Genomic DNA, 26,635 nt, shown 5'->3' with positions numbered 1-26,635 from the left:
TAAGGAATGACAGTGCCAAGACAGAAGCTGGTGAGGTCTACATTAGGATAGGCTATTGCCATTTTGGGTAGACTGTGAGCGAGGTCAGGGAAGGAACATAGGGATAGCCTGTGATATAAAGGTGCAGACTATCACTAAAGCTAGGAGTACCGTTTTTACAATTAGGAAACCAGTTTGGCATGTCTTTTTCCTTTTCAGGGTTTGACTGGAGCCTTCACTTTAAGTGGGAACAGATTCCTATAGAACAGAAGATGTCCAGAACAGACCCAACTCAGTCTATAAGGTACACTCTGATGGACAGGGTACACTTTTCCAAATACCTTTACGAAGCCTTCACCGGTGTGGCAAGGAGGGTACAGGGACTGCCTTGCGGAGGACAAAATGCCACAGCCTTCCCTTGGTGATGACAAACTCTTCATGTTGTTTTCTGAAAACATTGAGGTCTATCCCCTAAGTGTGAGAGTACTGCTCTCTGAATATTGTAAGAATTATTTACTATTATGCACACCACCTCTTCTTCTGTGTGTTTGTTCTTGTGTTCTCCCTAACTCAACACTCTGAACGCCTCAGAAACCGCTTTGGGTTTTTTTAATTACCTCCATCTTTCAGATGAAAACTTAAAGAATGAGGCAGATAAACAGTCATTCCACATGTGTAAAGCAGGTCAGAAAACTGAATCTTACCTTGTAATGTGAGCACAGAATTACTCCCACCTACTAAATCTGCATGTCCACGGACAGAAGAGATTCTGTTTGCTGGAGCACTTGTTGCCAGCCTCACTGCAGGGTACATGGCTCTGAGACATGTAGAATGTAACAAATCCTGATATGAAGAGTTATGGTGCTTGTCTGTATAGGCAGACAGCTCCCGATTTGTAATATAAAATTATAATTTAGTTCCTCTGTGTAACTTGTGAGCCTCTCTTTTGCACTCCAGAAGCAACCAGCTGGCTAACAGCAGAGTAGCACATGCAGCAGCCTGTCACACTATGCCTAAGTGGTGAACACAGTCATCAAACAGTGCCCCTCATTCCTTCACACTGTGCATATTTGTATAAATGCAAAAGGCACAGCATTACTCTTGTAGTGCTTGGAAGACCGTCTAACAAAGGCATGAGAATGATCTAGTGAGGGGCATCTCAGAAACCTGCTGCAGGCTCATGTTCCAGCTCTACTATTTTTCTCTTTTAAATGAGCCCTGGACAAATTTTCTGCCCTTTAAAATTAGGCTTGTGGTGCTACATATGTGTGATGATTTTTTCTAGATTTCTGTTTTCTCTTCCAGAACCCCTGTCATAGCAGGAGGCATCTTTGTGATTGACAAGTCCTGGTTTAACCACCTGGGAAAATACGATACTCAAATGGATATCTGGGGAGGAGAAAATTTTGGTGAGTTAAGGATGTTTCAAGTGAATGACACACTAATGCAGAACCTCTTCCCAGTCTTCATTGCTTACCAGAGCTTTTTCTTTGAGAGACCTAATCAGCATGTCAGTGTAAGGTTAGGTCAGTGTAGTGGTCCGGTTATCTGCAAGGTGGTCAGAGCTGTATCGCTGTCAGCATAAAGTGCATGTGATCAGGGTTACCCTCTCCTACAGGCATATGTGCTATTATACAGGAGCTTCCACAGTACAAGAAAGAAAGAAAGAGGAACCTCATGATATTAAAATTGTTGCTTGTTTTTGGAGAATATTCCTCCAGTTCTTCACACAACAGTCTGTGTCGCACCAGCTCTGAAGTGGGCAGCCACTACTGCAGCCTCTTCTTATAACTCTTCCTCTCTTGCAGATAAGTCTGAATTGCTCTCCCAGCTTGAAAAGTTAGAGAGATATTTTTTCCTAATAAAATAAGCCTCTTTGTAAATGGAATTTGGTTACAAATAGACTCAGAATGCAAACATTTAGAAGCAGGCTAGGGCATCACAAACATCTGAGGAATTCAGAGGCCCAGTGTGGTCTGTCCACTCCCATGCTGTTTTAGGGCATGATGCTTAAACCCATCTGCTTGCACTTAATAGTGGCACAGATATTCCAGGCATCTCTCTTTGCCCCACGTGAAGGGATGCTGCAATGTCACCAGCTGTTAATGACAAAAGAAAGATGAACCTTAAAGAGAGGTTCATGGAGACGTCAAGTATTTGGAGCATTCATTTAGAGATGGTGCAGATAGAGCTGAGGAGATAAAAGCTTTACTGTTTGTAGTCAACTTACGTAGATTTCTCTGTAGCTAACACTGAAAAAAAAAAATCTGTTTCTACAGGTTCCATAAATGTCACAGCCTTGTAAATAAAACCTTTCAAAGAAGAATTTGTATGGTGTTTCCTAGCACCTGGAGAACCAATTAGAAAGAATGAAGTAGTCAGGAAGAGGAAACTTGTTTCTCTGAACACAGCTGGGAGAGCTGCCTCTTTGTGAAATGCTTTCTAAAACCATTAAATAATATTTTGGGCTGATAATAGACTCTCAAGGTACCACATTTTAAAAACAAAATATCTAATAATGAGTCTTCTCTGTTTTCCCAGATCTTGATTCAGTTTTATGGTATTTGTTATATTAAAAAAAGACATTAAATGGTGCTGGCATTGGAATCTCAGCAGTCCTAGTAGCATCAGCTAAGCACCGTGGCAGAAGTAACGGAAGCCTTTACCCAGGTGTGAAGATCCTGTCCCTTGTGACCCTCAGGAGCAGAGCCAAGCTCCCTGCCATTGCTAGCCCTGCTCCAGCTGCAAAGCCAGCCACTTGGCCATTCTGCCAGCCTCTGAGCTGTGTCTGTGTAAAAGCTGTAAACCCCAAAGATGGAGAAAGAATATTTATTTAGGCTTTTCTTTGTCTGCTTCTGCCCACCTGGGAGTCCAGTGTTGTAGTTTGGTCTATATGTCAGTAGCGTGATGCTAAGTAGAGCTCTCTGCCATAAGCAGCGTAAGTAAATTGTTTGCATGCTCACAGCCACTCTTCCATATAGTGCTTATCAAAATCATCGAAATGCTCCACAGAATTTGCTTCATTCTCCTTGAAATAGCTCTTGTAAAGCCTGGCATTGGCTCAGCCAGGCTGTGTGCGACTCAGCCACATGTACAGGGCTTGCCAGTTTTGCCTTGTTAGGAGGGTTTTCGGTAAATTCAGTGTTGTCTATCACTTGTCCCTCATCCTCCATCAAGCTGTTGCTGCTGAAAGCAGAGGGGTAGAAACCAACCTGGATTTGACAACAAAAGTATTCATTTTCCTTGAAGAATTCAGAATGGTTAATTTAACCTCTTAAAAAAGACAGTTTACTGTACTCAATTGAAAACTGGATTTTCCAGTCAAGGAAAAATATTAGTAACATTCTGAAACATGATTTTTACTAAAATTACAATTTTGCTTGGGAAGGGACTGTTTGAATTAGGTCCTCATTTGTAGATGAGATGAGAGAGTAGCTCTAAGATGGTGTGAGAAATCTTCTCTTTGGAAATGGACATCACTTTCAAGTTACACATGCCAGACCGAGAGTTTTGTTTTTCTTGTAGGCCAAAGTGAGTCAGAAGCTCATTCCAGGAGAGCAAATATCAGCTGGACACATCACCAGACAGAAACTTAGGTCTTGGGGTTGTGTGGGGTTTTTTTGGTTTTTTTGGGTTTTTTGTTTGTTTGTTTGTTTCTGAAACCTTTCCTCTCTTGTGGAACTCTGGAAATCTGGAACTCTGTTAAAAAGAATCTGAAAATAAGTAGCTCTGGCTAAGAGTCAGGAGAGAAAAGAGCTAGTAAGAAATACTACAAAATACAGTGTAATCAAATGGGGTTTTTTACTGAGAAGCTGCATTAAATAGACCATCTCCCCCTGCCCTGCAACTCGCTGTTTGAGCTACCTCTCAGTATGCAGAGGGAAGCTATGGAGAAGGATGAAGGTTGGGAAGATGCTAGTGTGTGTACATGGTTTCAAACATCCTTTAGTTCTGGATGCATAATTCTTTTAATTTCAAAGCATCAGAGCCGCATAAATCAGGTATTACTGGAGGGAAATCCCAATTGAGTAAAGTTTTTGAAGTAAACAGTCTATACAATCTGAAGCACTTTTGGTAAAGACTACCAAACTACCCAGGTAATTTTCATTTTCCTTCTTCCTCCTTCCTTCTCTTTTCATCACCACCTAAGTTGAAAGTGGAAAATTCCTCTGGTGTGACAGTGATTAAACTTGTGAGAACAGACCCATAAGCTAGAGGAAGGTCACATACCTTCTGTGATGCAAATAAGTGCCTGCACATCAAAGCTCTGTGCTATTCTAATCCTTTAGCAAAATTTTGAATCTGGCTTCAAGCAGCAGGACCCTCTCTGGATTTTCGTAGTCATGCTATATGAGACTGCTACCTGCTCTGAGCAGTTCCCCCAGCAGAGGCAACTGCAACACTATTCATTAGTAATAGAGCCAACCAAACTGAGAAGAAGGAAATATATGGTAGGGTGGATAACATAGAAGTTTGAGGCAGAGGACTTAGCTCTAGACATTGACTCCCTATACCCTCAACTTGTTCTGTTCTTTCCCCTTGTCTTCTAAACTCCCTTTCTTCCTCACGTGATTTGCGTTACACAGTAAATTCTTCCTTTCTGATTCCATCTATGTGCATGGATGAGAGTAACAGAAGTCCAAAACAGGGGGTGTGTGTGGGGAAGTGGTCTCAGTCTGTTGCCAGATGCCATCCTGAGGGCCTGACATCCTTGAGGACCTGGTCAAATGCAAAGGTGTCTCACTGAAATGAGACCAAAGAGGAGCAGGACTGGAGAAGGCTTGGAGGTCCCTGAGCTGCCATGGTTGCCTCCATTTTAACAAAGGGAGGACAGTTTCTCCACTCTCACCATGGCATTGCTTTCCCTGATTTTGCTGCTGCAAGCAACACACCCAGAACAGAGGGGTAAGGAAATTGCCCTTCTTGGAACTGTTGCAGCTGTATGACTCTTGAGGTCTCTTCCAGAGCTCTCTTTCCGAGTGTGGATGTGTGGTGGCAGCTTGGAGATTGTTCCCTGCAGTCGAGTGGGACACGTGTTCAGGAAGCGCCATCCCTATGACTTTCCCGAGGGCAACGCGCTGACTTACATCAAGTAGGTGTTGGGTAGTTCCTGGTAGCAGCCAGGCCACCTTCCTGTTGGGCATGTCTAAATAAGTCTGAATTCTTTGTTGTGCTTTTGCCTGGTAACGGAGAGCAGCTTGTGGCTGAGCATCTGTTCTCAAGGGAAGGATGAGTTGCTGTTTTCTGTGAACAAAACCTGTTTCCTTCTCTGCTGTTTGTATTAGCATCTCTTATTCCTTCTCAGTCTCTGGGGGGTGTGGGGAGCAGATGCCAGAGAGACACCCTGGCCATTCACAGATACTGCCCCGTGACATGTGCGTGGGACTCAGCAGTCCTTGGACATCTCTGTTGTCTCTGAGCTGTACATGCTCTAAGATAAACCCTGAGGACAACTTCTGCAGGACAGATGGAAAGAGAAGAGAGATGAGACGATGTACTTGACAATGAAAGTGGTCAAACGCTGCTGCAGGGCCCCAGAGACATGGTTGGAGATTTCAAAACTCAACCAGTCAAGACCCTGAACAACATGACCTAATATGAAGCTAGGCTGATTTGGGCAGGAGGTTAGAGGTTAGACAGAGCTGCTTTCCAAGCTGGTTCATCCCATAACGTTATTCTAACCTGGGAAAAGGGATACTGTAAACGCGTGTGATGGTGACAATCAGGCCCAGTGTCTCTGCAGAGGAAGTATGTGTGACAAAGTCATGGTAAACTATGGCTGTTAAATTTTTAACTTCTGAAGTGTCCTTACGAGGCTTTGTAGACTTAACACATTCGACCTCTATCCATCCATACTGCCTGCTCGGTTTCGTGTTTGGGACTGTCCCCCACTACCTCCTGGCAGAAGGGCCTTGGGTCTGCCCACCCAAGCGGCAGAGCGAGCGCGTGCTCGCTGGGAGGGCAGGTTCTGCAGGAAAGCATCTCCTCAGCGCAGCATCTGCTCATGCCCACGCAGGAACACCAAGCGCACAGCAGAGGTGTGGATGGATGAATACAAGCAGTACTACTATGAGGCCCGGCCATCGGCCATTGGCAAGTCCTTTGGAAGGTAAGCTGCCCCAGACCTTGGTAGGAGGGCTCTTGGTAGCAAGAAATAGTTTTTAGGTCTTCTCTGGGGCTAAGTGTGAGAAGTAGAGGTGCTCTGAATGCCTGGTTTGCCGGGGAGGTTGTAGCTTGAGTGTCTGGCTAATGAGGTTTGCTTCTAATTCACTTTATTTTTTTCCCTGGTAACACTGCATAAATCATTTGTTAGCAGAAGGCCAAAGGGGTCTGTAATGAAATTAAAAGGCCAGACATTTTAAGTGGATAGACAGGAATATTTTTCCATCACAGCATGCAGCTGTTGTGGAAATGTGAGCTGTATTTTGAGCTTGACCTGAAGTTCCTGTGCAGATGCAGAATCCCAGGGCAAGCATGGCTGGCTGGCACACGGGGCATGTTGCCCTTGCTGCGCTCCCCACTTTCCTGATGGATGGAGGGTAGGTTGCCTGGTTTGTAGGGCAGGAGAGAGCATGGCCAATGGTAAGAGTTCGAAATCAATCTGCAGAGTTGTGCTTCTTACAGCACCTTTGCTAAAGTTGTCTTCAAGCCACATGGGACTCATTGTTATCAGCTTAACAGTTCTCTGTGACCCAGAAGTCAGTGATGGACACCAAACCTGGGATGAGAGGAGAGCTTGCTGCCTGTGCTCTCAAACCCCTATGACTCCCAAATAAATGTAAAAAATCCCAGGAGTGCTTTATTTCTGTGGGTTTTATCTGCCTGTGAACAAAAGGCTATTGTTGTATCAGTGTAAGGACTTGGCAAATGTGGTTGTATCTTAAATGTGTAGCTGTGTGCACAGGATAATGATGAATCTCCTACTTATTTATGACAACCAGGTCACTTTTCCTGCTGTACACTTTGCTTTATAATCATGATGCATTACATATCTTCATAAAATAGCTTTGTCTACCTAATTTATCAGCCCTTCAGCTGACTGCAGTAGCTGGGTTAGGACCACATAGCAAGTAACCCTGCTTGTGGAGGAAACCAGGCTATTGCATATCATATGTGGATATATCAGTCGTGTTTTAGTGGCAAAATCTGCAGTTCTTGTTCACACGGACTTTCTGTAGACTTTACTGACAGCATTGGCTGAATAAAAGCTGGAGCACAGCCTAAGACTGATTTCAGGCAATTTCCTATAGTAACAGCTCTGTGAACCTGCATTAAATCTAGATTTTAGGGTGCAAATGCCTTTGACACCATCATTGACAATTGGGCCTAAAATGGACCTTCCTTCCCCTCAATTTTGGTGTGGATATAAAATCTAAGAACATTCCCCTGAGGTATGTGGCCTCATGTACATGTGGCATCTGTGGGCTGAGGATGGAGAGGTACACGGGTACACTTGAAATTCCTTCCCAACACACAAATGTAGTGTTATAGCTTAAAGAGAAGAGTTCTTGGTTTTGCTGCTCAGTAGGACTGCTGGAGGGAAATCCTCTTCTTCAGCCAGCTAAAGCCAAACAAATCAGTAGTGGGAGGACTGCCACAGTAGACAGCTACTGAGATGTGGAGGTAATCTCCCCTTATACTCCCACCCTTCCTCCAAACTGCTTAAGAACAAATAATTAAGTTCTCCACCCTGAGCCTAGACTTGCTGCCATGAGCTAGAGACATGCTTTAGCACACACAGATTAACCATCTGTGTGTACCTGAGCACAAACACTTTCTAGGCCTTTTCGGCAGCTGGCTGTTGTGCAGGTTTCATGGTGTGCCTCTACAGGGGCACCCAGAGGCACAAACGCTTTCCTGATCTTACAGCAGTTTTACTGCAATGTATTATTTAACAACTTGGGACCTGGGCCCTGCCATCGCTCTGGACCGAAGGAAGTGCGAGAGCAGCTCTCTGAAGGTGTTTGTCTCCCATTTCTACTTCCTGCCACTTGCATCTCTCCTCCTTGTCACCTCAGGTCACTGCTAGTGCTCTGAACCCAGCAACAATTACGTGGGAGAATGAGTAACGGCCAAAAGTCACGTAATCCCCTCAAACCTCCTGGTCAGTCTTCATTGTTCCCCTCCCTCCTGTTCACTGCCTTATTCTCAGCAAACTGCCTGTGTTTCCAGCGTTGCAGACCGGGTGGAGCTGCGACACAAACTGAGCTGTAAATCCTTCCAGTGGTATCTGGAGAATGTCTACCCCGAGCTCAAGTGAGTCATTTCTTCGCTTGTAGAAATCTCTGAAGGATTTGGGAGGTGGGTCACAACGGGAAGATGAGCCTTAACAGCAGTGGGGAAAAGAGATACTTAATGCTTGGAAAAGATTTTCTCTGTTCTTCTTTTTGGTGAGGAACCTCCTGTGTTTTCCTGGCTTGTATTATCAAAGCTCTGCAAAAGCTCTGCCTTCTGTTCTGCCCCACACGGCTGTCCCTTGGAGATGTGCAACAGTGGTGTTTTCAGAGGTGTGGGGTGCAGAGGGGTGCCAGAGCACTACACCTCTCCCAGTTTTGACTTGGCCTCTGCCTGTTGGATGCTCTGTCTGGACGGAGTTCAGCCAAGTAGAACTGGAAAGCCTCAGTGCAGAGGTTTTGGGTGGTTGAGAGAAGGCTCTAAGGAATTAAGGAATGCCAGAACAGCTGTCCCTGTGGCTTCGCCTGCCCTGGGTCAGGACACGGTTGTGTTGTGCCCTTGCTCAGCTGGGAGGCAGCCTGGGTAGAGCTGTGTTGTTGGCATGTGCAAATCAGCACACCCTGGCAGCACATCTTTACACCTCAGCCTGTGGCTAGCGTGTGTGGAGGCTGAAACATCCAGCTGTAGTCTGGCCTGGACAGATCTTGCCTGCATTCCTACCAGCAAGGCAGAATATGTGTTAGCTGGGGAGAAGACTGAGAAAGGGGGAGGAAGAAGCAGAACAAATCAGCATGGGTATGGCTTTTTGCTGGAAACAGCTTCTTTCTACCTTTCAGACTCTTTCAGAATCATCACTTTAAACTGCTTAGGGTGCCCCTAAAGATCCTGGTGCACCTTCTGAAACAAAAAGGTACCAGTCCTCTGACCAAGTTCTCACTTGATTTTTGCCTCCTCCAGGTATTTCCAGTGGGTAGCATGATGGTGTTTATTTTCTGTCAAATGCAGGGGACTGTGTTTCGGTTCAGGGGCCAATTGCACCCTTATAAATGTGAAAGTACTTTGGACATTTCTGTGTATGAAGTACCATGCAACTCTCATTTTACTTCAAGGATTCCTGAAAAAGAGTTGATTCCAGGAATAATTAGACAAGGAGGAAACTGTCTGGAGTCTCAAGCACAGGACACCACAGGGAATATGTTGGCTGGCATGGGAAACTGTAAAGGGACAGTGAATAATCCACCTGTCACTCAGGTAAGGCAGGCTTCAGTTTGGTGCTTTGCTCCTGCTCCTACCCTTTTTATTATCTGAATGAAGAGGCTGGAATCTCTGGCCTTGGTGGGTTGATATGGAGGGGAAGGAAGGAGGAATTTGACCCTGTAATGATTTTAATAGTAAGCAGAAAAAGAAGCCCATCTCTCAGAGCTCTGTTGGCTCAACAGACTCAGCGGTCAGGCATAGAACGTGAAGGTTTTCATCACTCAGAGACAGCAGGTAGTGCTTAAATGCTCAGGGAGTGACAGACTCATTAAGAATCATTTTGGGGCTGTGCTTGGCTAGTACCCTGGCATGTGGGTAAGAAATTTTTTGGGGATTAGAAACGTTCCTTGCTCTGCCAGCTCAGCTGTAGCTGCAGATGACTTGAACTGTGCTGTATTGCAGATGTGTCTCAGTATAAAGCACAAATAGAGTTTAAATAGCTGACCCAAATGGCAGTAATGTGGTCCAGTTCTCCTTACTGCAGTGGAGCTGTGATGGTATATACAAGCTGAAGATCTGCACTCAGACTCTCTGTTGGCGACTGAAAGCAGCAGGGAGCAGCTTGAGAAAGTTAAGGGTCACAGTAGGGTATTTTATGCCAGAAAATACATATTCATGTCTGTTAACTTTCGGAAACTAGTTGGCAGCCAGCTTTCAGTGTGCCATTTAACCTGACTCATTGCTCTGTGTCATTACCATTTGAAACCTCTGAAACCTACTGCATTTTGTATTTCTTCCTTGGGGAATGTATAGTAGTAGCAGTTGATAGGATCAGGTATCCATCTGGTCAGAGAGAGGAAAAAAATGATTCTGTTTGTCCCTTAAGCGTGCTGGTGATATATGGATATGCTTGCATGTGTTATGCTTTGCTGCACAATCTATAGGTCCCAGATACCTGTTAGAGAACATGTCTGCTGTGTGACATATGCAGAAGCAGTCTCACATCATGTGTGTCAGGGCCAGGATCCTCCTTGCTATGTAGGCCTGAATCTGTAAAGCTGCAGAGAGTTGCATGGGATCCAGGGTTAGTCAGACACCTCAGATAGTGAGGGGAGCCAGCTGCAGGCTTTGAAATGGTCATGATGCACCAGGCCTGAGCATAAATTTCTGATCAGGTGACAACTGCTGTGGTAGTCTTCCCAGGGAGCCTTTCGTAGGAAGAGAACAAAAGACAGAGGTTTTTTAAAGATCTGATAGAAAAAGCTCTCTCTCCCTCATCTGATCATTGTTGGGATCCTAATGGAACCTTTCTTTTTCTTATTCTACAGGAATGGATATTCAGTGACCCTTTAATTAGACAGCAGGACAAGTGTCTTTCCATTACCTCCTTCTCTACTGGTTCTCAAATCACACTGGAAGCTTGCAATCAAAAAGATGGCAGACAGGTAGGTAACTGTGCATGTCTTTCTGATGCCTTCATTGCCACGTACCAGTGTGCCTACATCAGTGCAGCCAGCAGGGGCAAACCCAGTATTAGCAAAGCACATTAAAGTCCTTTCCATCTTCTGCATCTCCCACTCTGGTGTGTTTCATAAGCTTGCATGTATGAGAGGATGTGTGACCAGGCAGGAGGAGCCAGCATGTGGGTGTCTGCTCTGCCTGGGCCCTTGGCAGCATGGTTGGCTCCAGCTCAGCAGCACCCCAACTTTGCCTCTTGGAGAAGTTTATGTGCAGCCAGACTGGTGCAAGGATGAAGCATGGCACCAAAGAGAGATAGGTGAGACAACTGCTTTGAGAGACCTGAGGCAAGGGTGGTGTTTGCTATCATTTGTTTATTTAATTTGAAGTGAGAGAGCTGTGTTCTTTGTGCTGTCTTTGGACATGTCAGCAGACCTTTAAAACTGAGTGCGTGAAATTCATTTAAGAGATACTGACTGACACAAAGAACTGTATGTTCCACCTGAACTGCTCCCTAGAGGAAAAATACACATCAGCAGTGTTCCCACCAAAATGCAGCTCTTTGACTTATGCTGTTTCCAAGATGTGCATCCCTGATCTGCCAGGACAAATCAATCCTTTTGCCTTACAACACCAGGTAAGGGATGGCCTCTGCAATGGCTAGGGTGCCCTCAACAGAGGTGTGATGTGCCTTTTTATCAGGAGTGGGCAAAGCACAGGAAGCAACAACGCAACACTGGCAGGCAGCAGATTGGACTTGTTTCATTCCTAGTTCCCGTGCTTCCCTCTACACCAAGAGAGAACAAATTTTCTGTCATCTAAGGCTGTGCTGACTCTGTGCTTTCTGACATGCTTGTTGTTTTGATAGCCCAAAGGCAGAGGGTGGCTCAGCTTTGACCTGTTCTCAGCAACATCTTCTTTTGTCAATGCTTTCTAATGCTATATGAATCCTTGGATTTAGTTCTTCCTGAAAGAAAGCACTGAAATCCAGTCCTGCCCATGTATGGAAAACCCGTGTAGACTTTCCTCTGGAGGGTTGGTTAATGCAGAAATGCCTTGAAGAGTTGTCACCATGAATACACTGGGAAAACTCTGAGTTTGGATTAGTCTGCAAGGGTATCCCAGGTGGGCCGTACTTGCCTGCTCCCTTTTCTTGTTGGCAATCACTCATCCCATTTCTGTGTAATTAGGTCACTTAGCTTCTCCTGATGTGCCTGGAAGTATTTTCCTCCCTGGCAGCAGAGAGGACTTTAGCAGCTGCCAAAATCAGCTGTCTTTCCCTGCTTCCTCTGTCACGGAAGGACAAGGGTCCCCCAAGGCGGGTGGAGTCCAAGCTGTAGCAGAAGCCTGAAGAGAGATTAATCCACAGTAATACAAGCAGGCTTATTCAGCTGCTGGAATAGGATTTATTGAGTCTTGGTGTGTTGATTATATACAGGCTCATTATAAAAACATACACACACTTAAAGGTGTAAGCTGTTGTTTTCCATTACCTTATGTGAGCAAACTGCGCTTACATCAAGGACTTGACCTAGCAGATGATTTAACCAACTGATTCTAAGCAAGGATGTTGTATAAGCATTTCAAATAATTAGAGACTGATTTGAATTGCAGCTGCTGTTCCAAACTGCCTTGCGGCTGAAGGGATAAGGTGGGGTGAAGTGGGAGAAATGCATCTGCATTTTTAATGTAATTTGGGTTGAAATGCTCTTAAATGTTGGGGTCTTTTTTTGTATTCCCAAATTCCCATTTAGAAATTTCTACTTATAAAGCCAATTCTACTTGCACTGCTCAAGTTTGTTGTGTTCCTAGGGAACGTTGTTATGGTTCTTTCTTTCCATAAACACAACAGTAATTGTTGTTAACGCTGACATTAGATTTTAATTAGCTAGAAGTCAGTCATCTTGTAAACTATTCCATTCTCTCTCCTCCTGATATTTGAGAGGTAGATTTCCAAGAAAGACCAAAGATGGAAGGAACAAATTCCCTCAGTTGCCCTACAGCTTGCCTGTCTCTCCATGGATACTCACAGCCCAAAGTGCAAGTGCTGGGGGATTGCAGTGCTTCCAAACCGTGCATGAGTGGATCCACTTGTGGATCCACAAGTGGGCTTCTCAGAAAGTCAGAGGAGCTGAGCAGAGTGAGGGGAGCTGAGTCCCTTTGCAGAGCTGAGTGCTGACTCTGTGATGTGGTCTGAGTGGAGGAGGGTGAGTGTGGGCAGCATGCAACACACGCATCACAATATCAGTACAACGTCCTGAAAGGAGACGGCAGCGTAATGAAAGCCCAGCTTTGAACATCCTTCCTGTCACTGTCATCAGAGATCTGTGGTGAAAGACGTTTGGGTTTTTCTGGATGTAGATTTCATGTCTGTGTCTGAGCCATGAAAAAGCAACATTTCTGACAAAAGATAGTACGTGTGATAGCTTTGGTTTTTAGTGTCCTGGGAGTAGATTGGTTAGATCATTATGACAGCACCACACAGCTCCTAAAGTTGGTTTTTGCTTTCAAACATACCGAAGCTGTGCCCATGCTACACAGCTGTTCTGCATTAAGCATGTCCCAAGGACAGTTAATTTTGTTGTAAGCTTTGAGTGCTAAAAACAGTCCATCTAACATATAGGTAATACTCTAGCAGAAGATTTAGAGTATTATGACTTCTGTCTAGAGTACTACCTCAAAATAAGTCTAGAATTTTGCAAGCAGGAGGATATGAGACAATAGTCACACTTTAGATGATTTTTGGTGCTGTCAGACTCCCTTGGGTTGAAAGAAACCAGAAATGAAATCTCTTTGGCAGCATGATCCTGTTGATCATTCAACAGCAACAGCTGGCACTGCTAGCAGAAGACCAGCCAAAAGCTATTCTGCACAATCAGAACTAGATTTCAAAGCAGATGGATGTTATCCATAATGTTATTTGGAGAATAGCATTTTTAGTTGAATGCACAATGAATTATTGCCTTCAGCTTTGTTTTTTGGCTCTGACTGACAGTAGGAGTGGTGTTTTAATTTGTATTATAGTGAGGACAAATAGAAGGCAAAGTGAGAGTCAGACACTAAAACAAGAGAATGAAAATGAGAAACATTGGCACAGTATTTCCCAACAGAACAAGAAATGCTGAGAAATCCTATTAAACAGCTATATTTCATGAAAATGTTCAGAAGGAATGTGACCTCAGCCTGAAAATGAGGACACTGAGTTTTCTTGTGAGACAAACACTATTTGAAAGCCTGTGTTCCTTTGTATACGATTGGGAAATTTTTTCCCACTTTACTTCTCAGTGTATATTACCTGAAGTTGAATGCAACTTTATATAGAGTATCTGAAAAGAAAAGGAGTGAAAGCCTATCTTTTGAAAGCACCTGACTCAGCATCTTCATGACAATAAGTAGGTAAAACAATACTGGCAGTATGCTATATGTTGAAAGTTGTTTTCAGGAGACAAGAGTTTCTCTTAGTTGTGATTTACTTTTAAAAATTAAGTGCTCAAAGGAAGACAGTACTTGCTGGATGCTGGTGTAAGCTTTTCCATCCTCTGTCTCTACTCATATATTTAAAACTTAGTGTTCAAGACCAGCTTCAGGCTGCCCATGGCTCTGCAAATACACTCAATTACAACTTAAAACATCCTTGGCCACTCCAGTTATCAGATCTCCATACATTTCTGTTTGAAGCATCTCAGTCCTCATGAGCAAAATTCACCTTTCTCAGCTGTGCCTCCTGAGCTTGGCCAATTCCACTGTTTCACAGTTAGGATTTTGAGAGAAACCCTGGACTGCCTGGATTACTGGAGGTTAAAAGAAAACTTTTGATTACCCTGAAAAATTAGGCTAGTGTAAACAATTTCTGCTCTTGTATATATTGAAGAGGACTGCCTATTTCTGACTTTTCTCTTAGTAATTGTACATGGAGTGATGCTATCCAGCCACCTAAAAGTACGTTGAAATGGTAGATAAAAAAGAGGGAGAGAGAGATTTACAAAAAAAATGGGAGAAATTTTTGGTTGACACCGGGGAAGAGGATCAAGACACAGTATTTCAAAGAAAAAATTGATTCTTTTTTTTTCTTCCTCCATCTTCACTCCAAACTTACTGTGGCCAGTAAACTGTATTATCTCCATCTGCACAAGAAATGGAGACCAAAGAGAATTTTCAAGCCAAACCTTTTCAGATTGTGTAACGCCTGTATCTTCCAAAAGCTTTCCTTCCAAGTACAGGCCAGTCATAATGTCTGGGTGCAGGAGAAGAGAGGACTCCCTGTAACATGTGTGCAGGAGGTGTCTGCTCTGTTTATTTTTTGCTAAAGATGGTCATTATTGCTGTCATTTAAAACTTATCAGTCCAGGCTTCCCTTGTGGTCTGTGTAGAAAGCTGGGCCCTCCCAGAAGGGGCTTGTACCTTGGACCGCTCCCTAACTATGTCACCAGGCAACTAGTTTAGACTAAATTGCTCATTTCTGAGGTGGCTGACAGCGGGAGATGAGTGTCCTATCCCCTGTTCCCATTTCTACTGCCCACCCTCCTGAAAGGTCTGGGATATGTTGTGGCAGGATATTGAGCTGCCTTTGGTAATCCCGTGGTCTGCAGTCAGGCCTTGTGAAGGTTCAGTTGAAGTCAGGGGAGTTGCTCTGGTATCTCATGAAGGGCAGAAAAGCACAGTTTCTGATCAGAATAGGTAAAATTCATCATTCTGAAAATGTGCATTTGAGATGAGGAGCCCTGCTTTGGCTTTTACTGTCAGTGTGCTTTATAACAGCTACATACATAGCATCTCCCTGCAGCCCAGGTGAGCCTCACCTTCAACTCTCACCTTCCCTCCTCCTCCCCCTTCTCCATCCTTGCCCCACTTTATTTTGAACAAAGGGATCTGGGGTGACTTGTCCTGCTGGGCTTTCCAGTGGTGTGCCTCACTGAGAAGCTGTTTGATTTTGCTAGCAGCAGTAGATGGGCTCTGGGGAGTGTTTGCTGGTGTCCTGCTGAGCCTGTTGCTGCAGACTCTCCCTACAGACGTCGCAGTGGGTACCTGCTCAGCACGGACAGGTGCCCCAGTAGCAGATCTCTCATCTGAAGGAATAACATGAGCAAGCCTCCCGTGGAGCTAGTTTTCTCCTGAACAGCGAGGGGGAAGAAGAAAACCAGTGTCTCCTGGTCATCGGCCTTGTCCTCCATCTCAAATCTCCTAACAGCATATTCTTTTACAGCAGGGTCTTTTGGTGAGCTGTGGGGTGTGTGGGAGAGGCAGCTGGCACGTTCCTCTCGCGCGTGCACAGGGGAGCATGGAGGCTGACGATTCACAAACACACTGAGGTAGTGGGAAAGCGGAGGGCAAGGAAGTAGGTGTGCTTTGGAGAATGTCAAAAGACTCTTCCCTGGGGTGTCTGTGACACTGGGAGACCCTGGTGGGGAGGCTGTCGTGCAGCAACGGCATCAGCTAGGCACAGAATGCAGCTTGCCAGGGGAGAAGACCCCCTCTTTTGCATTCCATTATTACAGCTGCTGCTTTATGATATTAACTCTTGCTCAGCTCTTTGTAGGGAGGCTTCTGCCAGATGGGAGCCAGATGGCTCTAGGACCTGTGAAGGCAGTGGGTTGCAGCAGCTGGTGAGGGCATTGTAGTGCAAGGACTGCATTGTATCTTCCTGTCCATCATCACTGCATTCCTCTGCCCCCTTGTCCGTTAAAATCAGCTTCTTCCTGCTCCACAAACAGCTTTCCTTTAGTGTTTTCCTGTCAAACAGGGCTAGCAATACTGCAAATTGATGCTGCCTCTGGTATTAAGGCATGGAGAAATACGTGATACAGGAGCAATAGATTACTCTGGGCTTTGCAACTGCCCTGCCCTCCAAGACACCCATCAGCTGGCAGCAATATGTGAACATAACTGAATATCTTAAACCACACAGCGTGTGGCAGTCCTTTTGCCATGCTACCCAAGAATTAAAATGTTTGTAGGTTTTGACGATGTCCAGATACTGCAGCAAATTTTTAAATTCCCATTGCATATCTTTTCACATCAGTGTTGTCAAACTTTCTTTTTCTTCATCAGTCTCATGGGTTAGCCAAAACATCCTCATAATATTCCTAAGCTCTTTACTGATTGAGCACCTAGACCGCGATTCTAACTGGGTCATCTGTGTGGCTGAAAAGAACGAAGGGAAAATCCCTGGAGCCTGGACCCCTCAACTGAGCTGAGTTGAGCTCAGCTGTGACCCATTAGAGATTAACTACACTGCCTCATCTGGGAGATCCCAAATCCACAGACTAGTTTCTGCTTCTTTCTCTTATTATCAGCCACAGTATTCCCAGTTTTGGGTTTTTTTTTTTTCCAGCAGGGATGGAAGGTACAGCCCTTTCCCAGCAGAATTTTAAATTCAAGGTTAGGATATATTTTTGTTTCCTGGTAAGTAGCATGACCAAAGTGGACCTTCAGGAAAGGGTTGTATATGGGACCTTTTGAATTTGATGAAAGAAGAGATGAGGGAACAGTGGATAAGAGAGAGATCCAATCAAGCAGTCGGAAGTGTGATTTTTGCTTTTTGTGCACAGGTTGCTTTCAGTGTTGCAAAGCACATTTCAGTGCTTTGCTTTCCATGGATTGGAAAGCACCCATAGGAGGGTTTCAAGTTTTGGCAAGTATGTGGGTGCCCAGGACAGAGAATGGCCTGGAAACTGTGACCATAATATGCTATGAAAATGCCATTACTTGCTAATTTTTGTGTTGCTAGAAGCACACAGTCAGAGAATATGCTGGGTTGGAAGAGACCCATCTGGATCACTGAGTCCAGTTCCTGGTCCTTCACACAACACCCCAGGAGTTACATCATGTGCCTGAGAGCATTGTGCCCCTTCAATTCAGACAAGGCTTGGTGCTGTCACCACTACTGTCGTTTGCCTTCTAGATGCTTCTGAGTGTGCAGCCCTGTAGTTCATCTAAACCCTAACCCTACCTAACTGCAGGTATCATTAGTACAGGAAATCAGGGATTTAGAGAAGCTGCCCATACCCAGATTTTTGTTCTCCCCGGTTGCTGGAATTTACTTGGGATTACCCTCAACTTGAAGTCACAGTTCTGTAGGGGAATGGAAGTAACATTATGTTTTTTCTGTGTCTTCTCTCAGAAGTGGAAGATGAAAGGCAGTTTCATTCAACACTTTGTCAGCGGTCTCTGCCTGGAAAACCAGACTGGAAGAGTGGTGACCAGCCCCTGTCAAGCAGGTGTACCTGGCCAACAGTGGGAGCTGCTACAAGCAACATGATGGTAGCACAGGGATCTCCTTGTTTCTTTGTGCATGAGACTTTGGGAACAGAGGGGAATCAGGAAGGGAGGAATGGTTTTGTATGTCTGACCCTAAATGTTTTCATTGTGCCCATCAGTAAGCCATTTCAGCTGAGCACTTGATGTTTTTGAGCTTTACAGAGAAGAAGCTGGGGATGAGAGGGATCAGGACAGTTGTCAAAATCTTCCCATCTGTTGTCTTAAGTTCTCCTTTGTAGCTGATGCCTGTGCACAGCTGCACCTATAGGTGGAGGAGGACCCAGCCCAATACTCGCAGCTCTCCCCATCCTTTCCTTTCTCTGCTTCCAGAGTCCACAAACTTCAGTCCAGCAGGTTAGACTATGCTTGTACAGACCTTGGTAGCTCTTTGGCTTCCCTGGCTTTTGGTTCTAACATTGTGCATCATTTATGCATATGTCCCTCAGTGAGGACTGCCAGAGGAGTCATCGTGATCAGCGGAGAGGCTGGAAAACAGCTAGCAGACCCTGGGGCAGGTTTGTCACCTCTTTTTGGTGGGCTTGTTCCTTCCTCTGCCCACAGTAGCTGCCCTACAGCCAAATGTGCTGAGGTTGGGCAGTGCTGACAAGAGAGATTGAAAAGGGGCCATCTCTTTCACCAGCCTAAGCAGGGATGTTTCAGGGACTGTTCCCTGTTGAAGTCTTCCTTACAGCTTTTTCGTGTGTGGAAGGCCAGCCCTGCCTCCAAGAGTTGCCCAAGCCTGCAGGTTCAGGATACCATGTTCTGGTGGAGCCAGTCAGAGACAGGTGCCAGCACCTGGGGGTGCTAGGGAAGCTGGGGCTGTTCTCTGGCTGCTCTTCCTGGTGCTACCAGCCACAGCCCACTTCAGCCCCCACCAAAGGTGGTGCACAGAGCTGAGTGGGCAGCACACACAGGCAGAGGTGCTGCACATGGCTCAGGCCTGTGGCAGGAGCCCACCCAGATCCCCACTGTGAGAGACAGAAGGGGACAGGCCCTAGGTCATAGCAGACTCCTTGCTGCTGGCTGGGCAGGGCCAGTTCTCGTGCTTGTCTCTCCAGTTCTGCATAGTCCCTGTGAACAGAGCCTGGCATGACAAACCACCCGCTTCCTCTGTCTCGTTGCTTTTCCTTCTCTTTTTGAGAAAGAAAAGGCAAAAAGGCCGGGGCTGCTCTACTTTTGACATTCCTCTCTCTTCCCCTTGAGCACCTTGGGGAGAGGTTAGCTGGTGAAGCTGAAACTGCCCCCTGCACAAATGCTGCCACAGTGCAGGCCTGCCCTAGGAGAGGCTCCTTCATGTTCTGGAAATACCAAAGTCACGGGTGGTTCCTAGCTAGCATCCCAATCCTGCTCCCAGTTAGCAGTCAGCTCTAGCCATGTGTGGGTTTTCAAACCTGCCAAGGGATGCTTACCTATTCCAATAGTCCCCACAACCTTACCATCACCTAACTAGATCTGTTAACTTTTCCTCTTGAGACAGGTTTTGTAGACCAACCCTCCTTTCCAAGAACCTGACAGGGGAACCAGATGGTGGGACTATCTTCATCAGGCAATTGCTTGCCCGGATCCTTTCTGATCTGGTATAGAAGAAATAGGTCGATCATTTGGATTCTGAACAGCTGTTTGCTTTTGATCATGTCTGTATCCCTTTTTAATTCTTTCTGTTAGCTTGGTATTAGCCCAAACAGTTGACAAAAGAACAGATAATGTTCTTCGTACATTGCATGTGCTTAGTGTGAAAACTGGACAATGTTTTTTGTTCCTGGTTTAAAAAAATTAAATCCATCATATGGCAGGAGCTCTTATCCTGTGTCCCTCTTCACTTTGATAGCAGATCCCCATCTCAGCACTGATTAGCCAGAGGAATGACCTGCCTGCACGGTGAAAACTCACAAAGGAGCTCTTTTTGATCCTTACAGAACGGTGCAGCTGCTCTTCTGTGTGGAAATGAGGGCACTGACTGCAGTGACTTCTCTTTTCCTGTGTAGAGATGCTTTGGGCTGGAACCATTGGGGGCAGGACAGGGCAGAGAAGGAAGGAAAACAGCCTAGGAAGGGAATGAGAGCAGACTGACCCACTGAGGGGAGAGATGCCATCCTATTAGCTACTGCATTTTTAAACAAGAATATACAGGAAATTGTCCTTTAGAATAGCATCATTATGAAGTAGGAGACAGGAACAGTCAAGTTCTTACCTACCTGTCTTGAAAAATATTGATGCAAAGACAGATGAAGGGGCACTGAGCTGGTACTGTTTGTAGCTCTGTATACAATGAAGTGTGAAAGGATTACATATTTTCGTCAAAACAAAGCCTAAGTGGATCATCTGACCTCCCCCCATTTCACTCTCCAGCAGCTCATGTGTGGCAGCTAACAGCATGTTCACTCCTCTACCAGGTGCTGCCTCCTTCCTCCCTGCTCCCACTGTGTGTGTGCAGCTTTCTTGCAGTTCCTTCTTCATAACCACTCTGGGACCAGGACCCAGCTCCTCTACAAACAATGCTCCTGACTGCTGCAGACCACAGAAGCTCTGCTTATTTGCAGTCTCCAAGCTCTGGGCCAGCCCTAATTCAAAGGGCTCTTGTCAGCATGATGACTGCTGCCCTTGACTGTGTGTTTGGCTCCCATGCTGGAGGCTGCTGACTGCTCCTGGAGCAGACATAGCTGGACTAGCTGTGTTGATTTGTGCCTCTCTTCCTACTGCTCTCCTGGCAGAGTGTGAACTGGCATCCTTCTTGGGCTGTGTCTTGGTTTAGGGTAAATTTGGGAGGAAATGTCCGAAGGGGGTAAGCTGGGGCTGCTGAAGATGGGACACTCTGCTTCTTCAGGTACCCTGGCCTGGGGGAGGAAAGGGAAAAGGTGGACATATGCTAAGTGTCAGTAACTCAAATTGCCTGTGGAGTTTGGAGTTTCATTTTTTAATTCTAGCTGATTTTGGACATGTTCACCTGAGGTCACCTCCCAGCTTCTCCCTCCTCTGTCTGCTAAAGCATTGCTTTAGCTCCACGGACCTCCCCACACATCATCTTTTGGAAGCTGTTGGTTTCCAGCGTATTTTAGCAGTTGCCGAAAAGGAGGTACATTACAAAAGGCTGCTGTCAAGTGTGGGCAAACTGAACTTATTGGAATGAACAAAGTCTTGTTCAAACTCATTATTAGCATACTCTACATTTTCCTTGCACTGAAGGGAAGGAAGAACAATGTTATCTCTACTTTTTTCCCCAAGGTCCCCGCAGTGCCATGTTTTGTAACAGGTGTCTGTTAGGATTTCTTCAAGCAAACTGACTATTCTTAACAGTCAGAACAAGCAGCTGCTCACCCTTGTTTTCCTGTTTACTTTAAACAGCCCCCTAGACTGTCAAGACAGAGCATTTGCATTGGTAAAACCCCTAAAGAAAGCTGTTACTGTACCAGAGCATCCAATGTAATTTCCTGTGCTGTGAACCAGTGGGGGTTTATTTAAGAGGAGCTGAATCTACTGTTGTACAGAAATCGGTTTCAAAAGATTTATTTTTCCCACTCACTTGTAAGTTGCACTTTGCCAGATGTAATTTATGTGGAACCCCGATTAGTTTTCCTTTTTCTTCAAAAAAAGCATGTGCGAGAATCTGTTAATGCCTGAAATAAAATCCATTTTGAAATAAGTGTTTCAGCCTGTTCTTATTCCCCTTCTCTTCCTCTACTGGAAAAGAGCATCCTTTCTTGTCTGGTCCCCTCCTCTGTCTCTCACTGGGTTTGGTAGATATACATACTCCAGCTCTTTGCATGGGTTCCTGGGTTGCCTCAGGAGGGATACTGCTGGAGCAGGCAGAGATGCTTCTAGGATACAATGGTGTACCAGTCAAAAAGGACTGAAATGGTCCTTCTCAGTTGGATAGGGAGACAGGTATCCTTCCTGGCAGTTAATGGGCTGACTTACATGCCGAAAGAAATGGCTGGGGCTGTGGGGAATTAACTCTTCCTGTTACTCACTCCTCGACATTTTCCTTAAGCTACCAGCCTGACTGTTTTTGACATAAGCTTCCCAAAGACTTTTCTTCTGCTTCTGGCTTGAGGCCAAAGAAGCATCACCACCCACAGATGTCTCCTAGCATGTGCATCACTGAGCTTCAAATATTGTTGCTCCCCAAGGAGGCTGGTAAGCTTTTCTAACCTCGTATTATTTAAAACAAAAAGATAGGGGGGAAAAAGAGAGATAAAAGAAGAAAAAAAAAAAAAAAAAGCCCAGCCAGCAGTGCCAATTTGGAGACTTTGAGCTTACAATCAGGGCTTAACAGCCTGCCAGTTCACCTGGCAGAGGCTTTTTCAAACCAGGATCAGCTGGGCCTCCCTATACAGAAAGCAGCTGTGCCAGAGCATCCATCTAAGGAAGGAGGGTGAAGATATGCTGGAAATCAGCTGGTGTGGGGGGAACCACTGCTTATCTATGCTGCCTGATGGTTGGGTGCTGTGGGAACTCAATAAAAAGGGGAAGAGTTGGGGCTTTCTCTCTTAGTGCTCCTCCCCTTGTAGCAGGACGTACTTGGGCTGTGTCCCTGGAGCCCTGCCATGCACACCCTGAGTGATGACCACCAAAGAGCCCTAGAAACCAGGAGGTTCTCAGGCTGCAATGATGGCTGGAAGACTTTTTTTAGTTCTGCCTAGGAAAATGATAGGGTTCTGATCTTCTGAAGAGCCTGACTGGGGGGGTTGGGAGGGAAGGAGAAATGGGTGAGGGCTGGGTCACCCTCTGAGGAGAACAGGGTGAGACATGCAGTCATCTGACACGTACATAAGATAGAGAAGAGTTTGCAGTAGAAACAGGTGCCTCAAACGGGACTAGAACATCGTGTGGGAAAAATTATAGGGGAGTAATTTCTCTGCTGGAGGCTGAAAACCTAGAAATACCATGTCCACAGCAGTCATACAGCTGGGTCAAATTCAGTAGATGCTTTATCTGAAAAGGAAAACCAATTGTTGTTTGGATTTGTTGTTTGTTGGGTTTTTAAAAATACGCAATTACCTTATTTAAGAGCTCACAAAGCAGATTATTTTCTTAGAAACAGAAGTGTTCTCCAGGCTACAGTCAGTAAAAATCTAGGTGCTAAGGGGCCATCTCTTTCTGCAGTTTGTTAAAAGGTATTTGCTTGATACAGAGACTTTATGGGAGTGTCTCTCAATTCTCAAGACCCTCTGGTATTGAGCTGTAGGGTGTGTGGAATGGGGTATCTCTAGCCCTCTAACTGGACTTCTTCAGCATTTTAGAAGCACACTCTTAAGTTCAGAAGCATCTGGAAGCCTGACTGCTGCTCTTCCCTCGAGCAAGCATCCTAACATGCCCTCTGCATGCTTTCCCTTTTGGTCTCTACTGCTTGGTGAGTGTTCAGACAGGAGCTGAAGAGCTCCTGGCTCCCTCCCCTTTAGGCGGCCTAAGATTCATTCCTTCATTGTGACTTGTGAGAACTTTAAACAGAAGCAGAGAAGCCCTGGAGAACTGCAAATATTGAAATTAGATGTTTAGATCTACCTGAAACAAAACTTGTTTTCAGTGTGTTTGTTTTGCTGCTATAGTAGCGAAAATATCAGCAGTACAGTGCCCTGTGAAAATAAACAAGATATTTGCAGCATGCTGGGCTTCTGGCTCTGCTTCCCCAGTGGAGAACTCTGTGCCCATGTGAGGAGAGGAGGTGTTGCCTTTCCATCACTCTCCCAGCTGGGGTGCAAGGTATCAGCCATCCCCATTTCTAGGGCTTTGTTTCTGTAAGGTGTTTTGCAAACAGCTGTCATACAGTCCAGAGCTGTGTTAAAAAAATGTTTCTTTGCTGCAGCATGTTGCAAAGGAGCCACTGGGTAAGGGAAGCCTGGGGACGTGAGGGAAGTGAACAACCTTTTGACTGATCTGCGTCTGTTTGAGAAATGCTGCTTGAATCTCACCAGTGACTGATCAGTTATTAAAACCAGGCCAGAACAAGGCAGTATTTCTGTGCTGAAAATGACACTGGTAAGTGGTCAGACTTGCCTTTTTCTTTAGACATCCCATCTGAATGGAAATAGCTACTTCTGCTCGACTTACTGATGAAACTTGTGCTTTACAAATCTGAGTCATTAAAAATAAATTCAGTTTCATCTGTACTGCATGGTGGAAAAAAAAACAAGGATGAGAGAAAAGAAAACAAAATAATCCACTTGGGACAAAATTGTGTTTTGAATGCGATTTTGGTGGAAACCAGCTTCTCTCTCTTTGATTTCCATGGAAACTAGTACAGCTTAGCATTGCCTGCAGCAGGGCTGAGCTTGGAAGTAAGAGCAGCGGTGTGCTGGGTGATGAGCTGGCCAGTGCCTGGGGGAGGCACAAATTCATGAGCATGAAGTGAACAGAATGGGTTCACTGACCCAAAAGGCCACCTGTGAACCCCTCTGCACTTCCAGGTCTGTCTACTTTCTTTTCCCAATGGCTCTTCTCCTGGAATTTTTTGTTCAAGAGTGCAGGGCTGCTTTGCCTTTCCCCATCCCAGTCTCAGCTGATGGGTGGATCTCAGTATGCCCTTCTCAAGCAGCCTGAGCTCCTTGTAAGCACAGTAGCTGTTATCTGCTGGGGTGTTTGTGAGCGTTCCCAGGCTTCACCCCAGCTCTTGATGTCCCTTTTCAGCTCCTGCCCTGGCATTTCATGTCACTGCCCCTTGCAGCTGCCGTGGGGTCTCCTGGTGGCTGTTCAGTTCTGTGGACCTGCTGCTGTCTGCTGTTGGCTTCCTTTCAGCTGCTGGGTACCAGAACTGGCCCTGCAGTATGGCTGCATTTTGGAGGTGCCCACAGCAGTTTCAAAGAAGTGGGACACCTGCACACAAAGTGCAGAGAGCAGTTTATTTGAAGAGATGGCATATTTTATAGCTCACCAAAGTTTGTGTGAATTTCTTTACCCACCAAAATGCCTTGTTTCCCAGTCCTCCCAACATATAATGAGGGCACACCAGAAATTATGTCAATGCTGGTATATTTTGTAGGCAATGGCTTGCTTTTCGCCTTTGTTGAAGAGATGCGGTGTTGGGAAATCAGAAAAGTAGTGGATAGGGAAGGGCTGAAGTAGGTCTGAGGACACTTAAATGTGGCCATAGTTTCCATTGTAGGAAAAATGGGAAGAAGCTTGAATGCCTTTCAGCCCAATCAGTAATAGAGCAACAGGGTGAAGAAGAAAGAGACGTGAAAGGAGTAGGAGTCCTCCTGTAATGACTGGGGGTGTTTCTAGGACAAGACTGTTGGGTCAGGCTCTGAGGAACACATAGGCCTGCCTCTTGTTTCTAGTGCCAGCTACTCCCAGCCTTTCTGCAATCTGTCCCATTTCCATTTCAGGAGACAGCTTGGCCTGTGCCAGCCAGCCAGGACTTGGAAGAATATGCTCAGGCTGTGAGTTTCAAACCTGGCTCTCACAGAAGAGTTGTCATGCCACTGGCAGCGGAGTGCACTGGTGTAAGGGTGGCTGTATCTCAGGCTGCAGCAGAAAGTGGGCACAGGGGTGAGCTGTGGCTGATGTCTCAGCCCAGTCTTGGAGCCACCTGCCTCTCTCCCTGCTGTCTCTGAATATTGTTTCTTGAGTCTTTTTTCTCTGGATCTCAGTGAGGATCAGACAGGCCAAGGCTGACCAGGACTGAACTAGATCTTTTCCACCTCTCACCCCAGTGATTCTTTCTGTTTTAAAATGAACACAAGAACCACCAGTACTACAGCTGCAAGTTCAGTGGTGAGAACATAAACAAGGACAGGTAATTCTCAGTTTTGCCTCATCTTACCAAGGGTTAGAGCAAAAAGAATGTGTTCTGCTGTCAGCTGTGATCCTCAGAGACCACAGACCAGTCACATCATCCCAATACTGCAACATGAAGTGCACTTGAATCCAGCCATCTTGGAAAAGCAAATAGGAACCATTTTTGTTGGTGGTGTTTCCTAATAAAGCTCCTCCTGTGAGTCATTTAGTTGTTTGTTGACTTTTTTTCCTTGCCTGAGTGGTGTCTGAGTTCTCTGTGCTCATGGTGCAGTATGAAAAAAGGAGACTCTCCCTCAGGCTCAGCACTTGCACCGCAGCTGGCACTGCCTGGACCTCAGGCTGGGCTGTACAAGCGGCTGAGGCCACCGTGCTGGTGCTGCAGCAGTTTGCCTGTCCTGATCCCCTTGCTGTGCTAACTACAGCAGCCCACCTACACCTACGGCCTTGCCTGCCACAGGATGAAATTCTGCTCGATTTGGTCCTTGTGTGTTCTGCTATCACCTTCACTTACGTCTGTATTCCTCCATTCTAGTCTTGAAGTAGATTTTATGGGTGAGGAGGCAGAACAGAGAAATATTTTTCTTAGCAGAAATTGATGTCAGACTTTCTCCTCACTGCTGCAGTTTTCTTTCTCTTTTTGCAGGGTTGTGTGGACGTTATTCATTAGTGCATACACTTGTCAGATTTGGGACACAGACTCAGTCTGAATTGATCCTGCTTGGTCTAAATTTCAATTTGTGCATTTTGACATTATTGGCTTTAAGAAACGCGAGTGGCTGGGAGAATGCTGCTTGGCAGTCACCAGCTTTGTGGCAGAAGCAGCAATAAAGAGCTT

At 45.6% G+C, this 26,635-nt stretch overlaps 1 protein-coding gene and 1 long non-coding RNA gene across 8 annotated transcripts in view; both read left to right on the top strand.

The window, feature by feature from the left end:
- GALNT16 (polypeptide N-acetylgalactosaminyltransferase 16) overlaps window positions 1-21,706 on the top strand; it is an 82,689-nt gene extending 60,983 nt beyond the window's left edge. For 6 of the 7 annotated variants that reach the window (XM_040068009.1, XM_040068011.1, XM_040068014.2 and 3 more), the window contains 8 exons: window positions 199-283; window positions 1,285-1,388; window positions 4,945-5,071; window positions 5,996-6,088; window positions 8,152-8,235; window positions 9,264-9,405; window positions 10,680-10,796; window positions 17,930-21,706. In XM_040068009.1, coding sequence (XP_039923943.1) covers window positions 199-283; window positions 1,285-1,388; window positions 4,945-5,071; window positions 5,996-6,088; window positions 8,152-8,235; window positions 9,264-9,405; window positions 10,680-10,796; window positions 17,930-18,067 — 890 coding nt within the window. In that variant the 3' untranslated portion in view covers window positions 18,068-21,706. The remainder of the gene's footprint in view (window positions 1-198; window positions 284-1,284; window positions 1,389-4,944; window positions 5,072-5,995; window positions 6,089-8,151; window positions 8,236-9,263; window positions 9,406-10,679; window positions 10,797-17,929) is intronic. The other variant, XM_040068010.1, reaches the window with a different exon arrangement.
- A 1,515-nt stretch (window positions 21,707-23,221) lies between these two features.
- LOC120754640 (uncharacterized) lies at window positions 23,222-25,810 on the top strand. Its single transcript, XR_005701505.2, has 3 exons — window positions 23,222-23,416; window positions 23,870-24,042; window positions 25,389-25,810. It is a non-coding gene; the product is annotated as an uncharacterized LOC120754640 (long non-coding RNA).
- The last annotated feature ends 825 nt before the right edge of the window (window positions 25,811-26,635 follow it).

Source organism: Hirundo rustica, chromosome 6 (assembly GCF_015227805.2).
Source record: "Hirundo rustica isolate bHirRus1 chromosome 6, bHirRus1.pri.v3, whole genome shotgun sequence".
In the NCBI taxonomy this organism is placed as follows: domain Eukaryota; kingdom Metazoa; phylum Chordata; class Aves; order Passeriformes; family Hirundinidae; genus Hirundo; species Hirundo rustica.
This window is presented reverse-complemented; position numbering and strand designations above follow the sequence as displayed.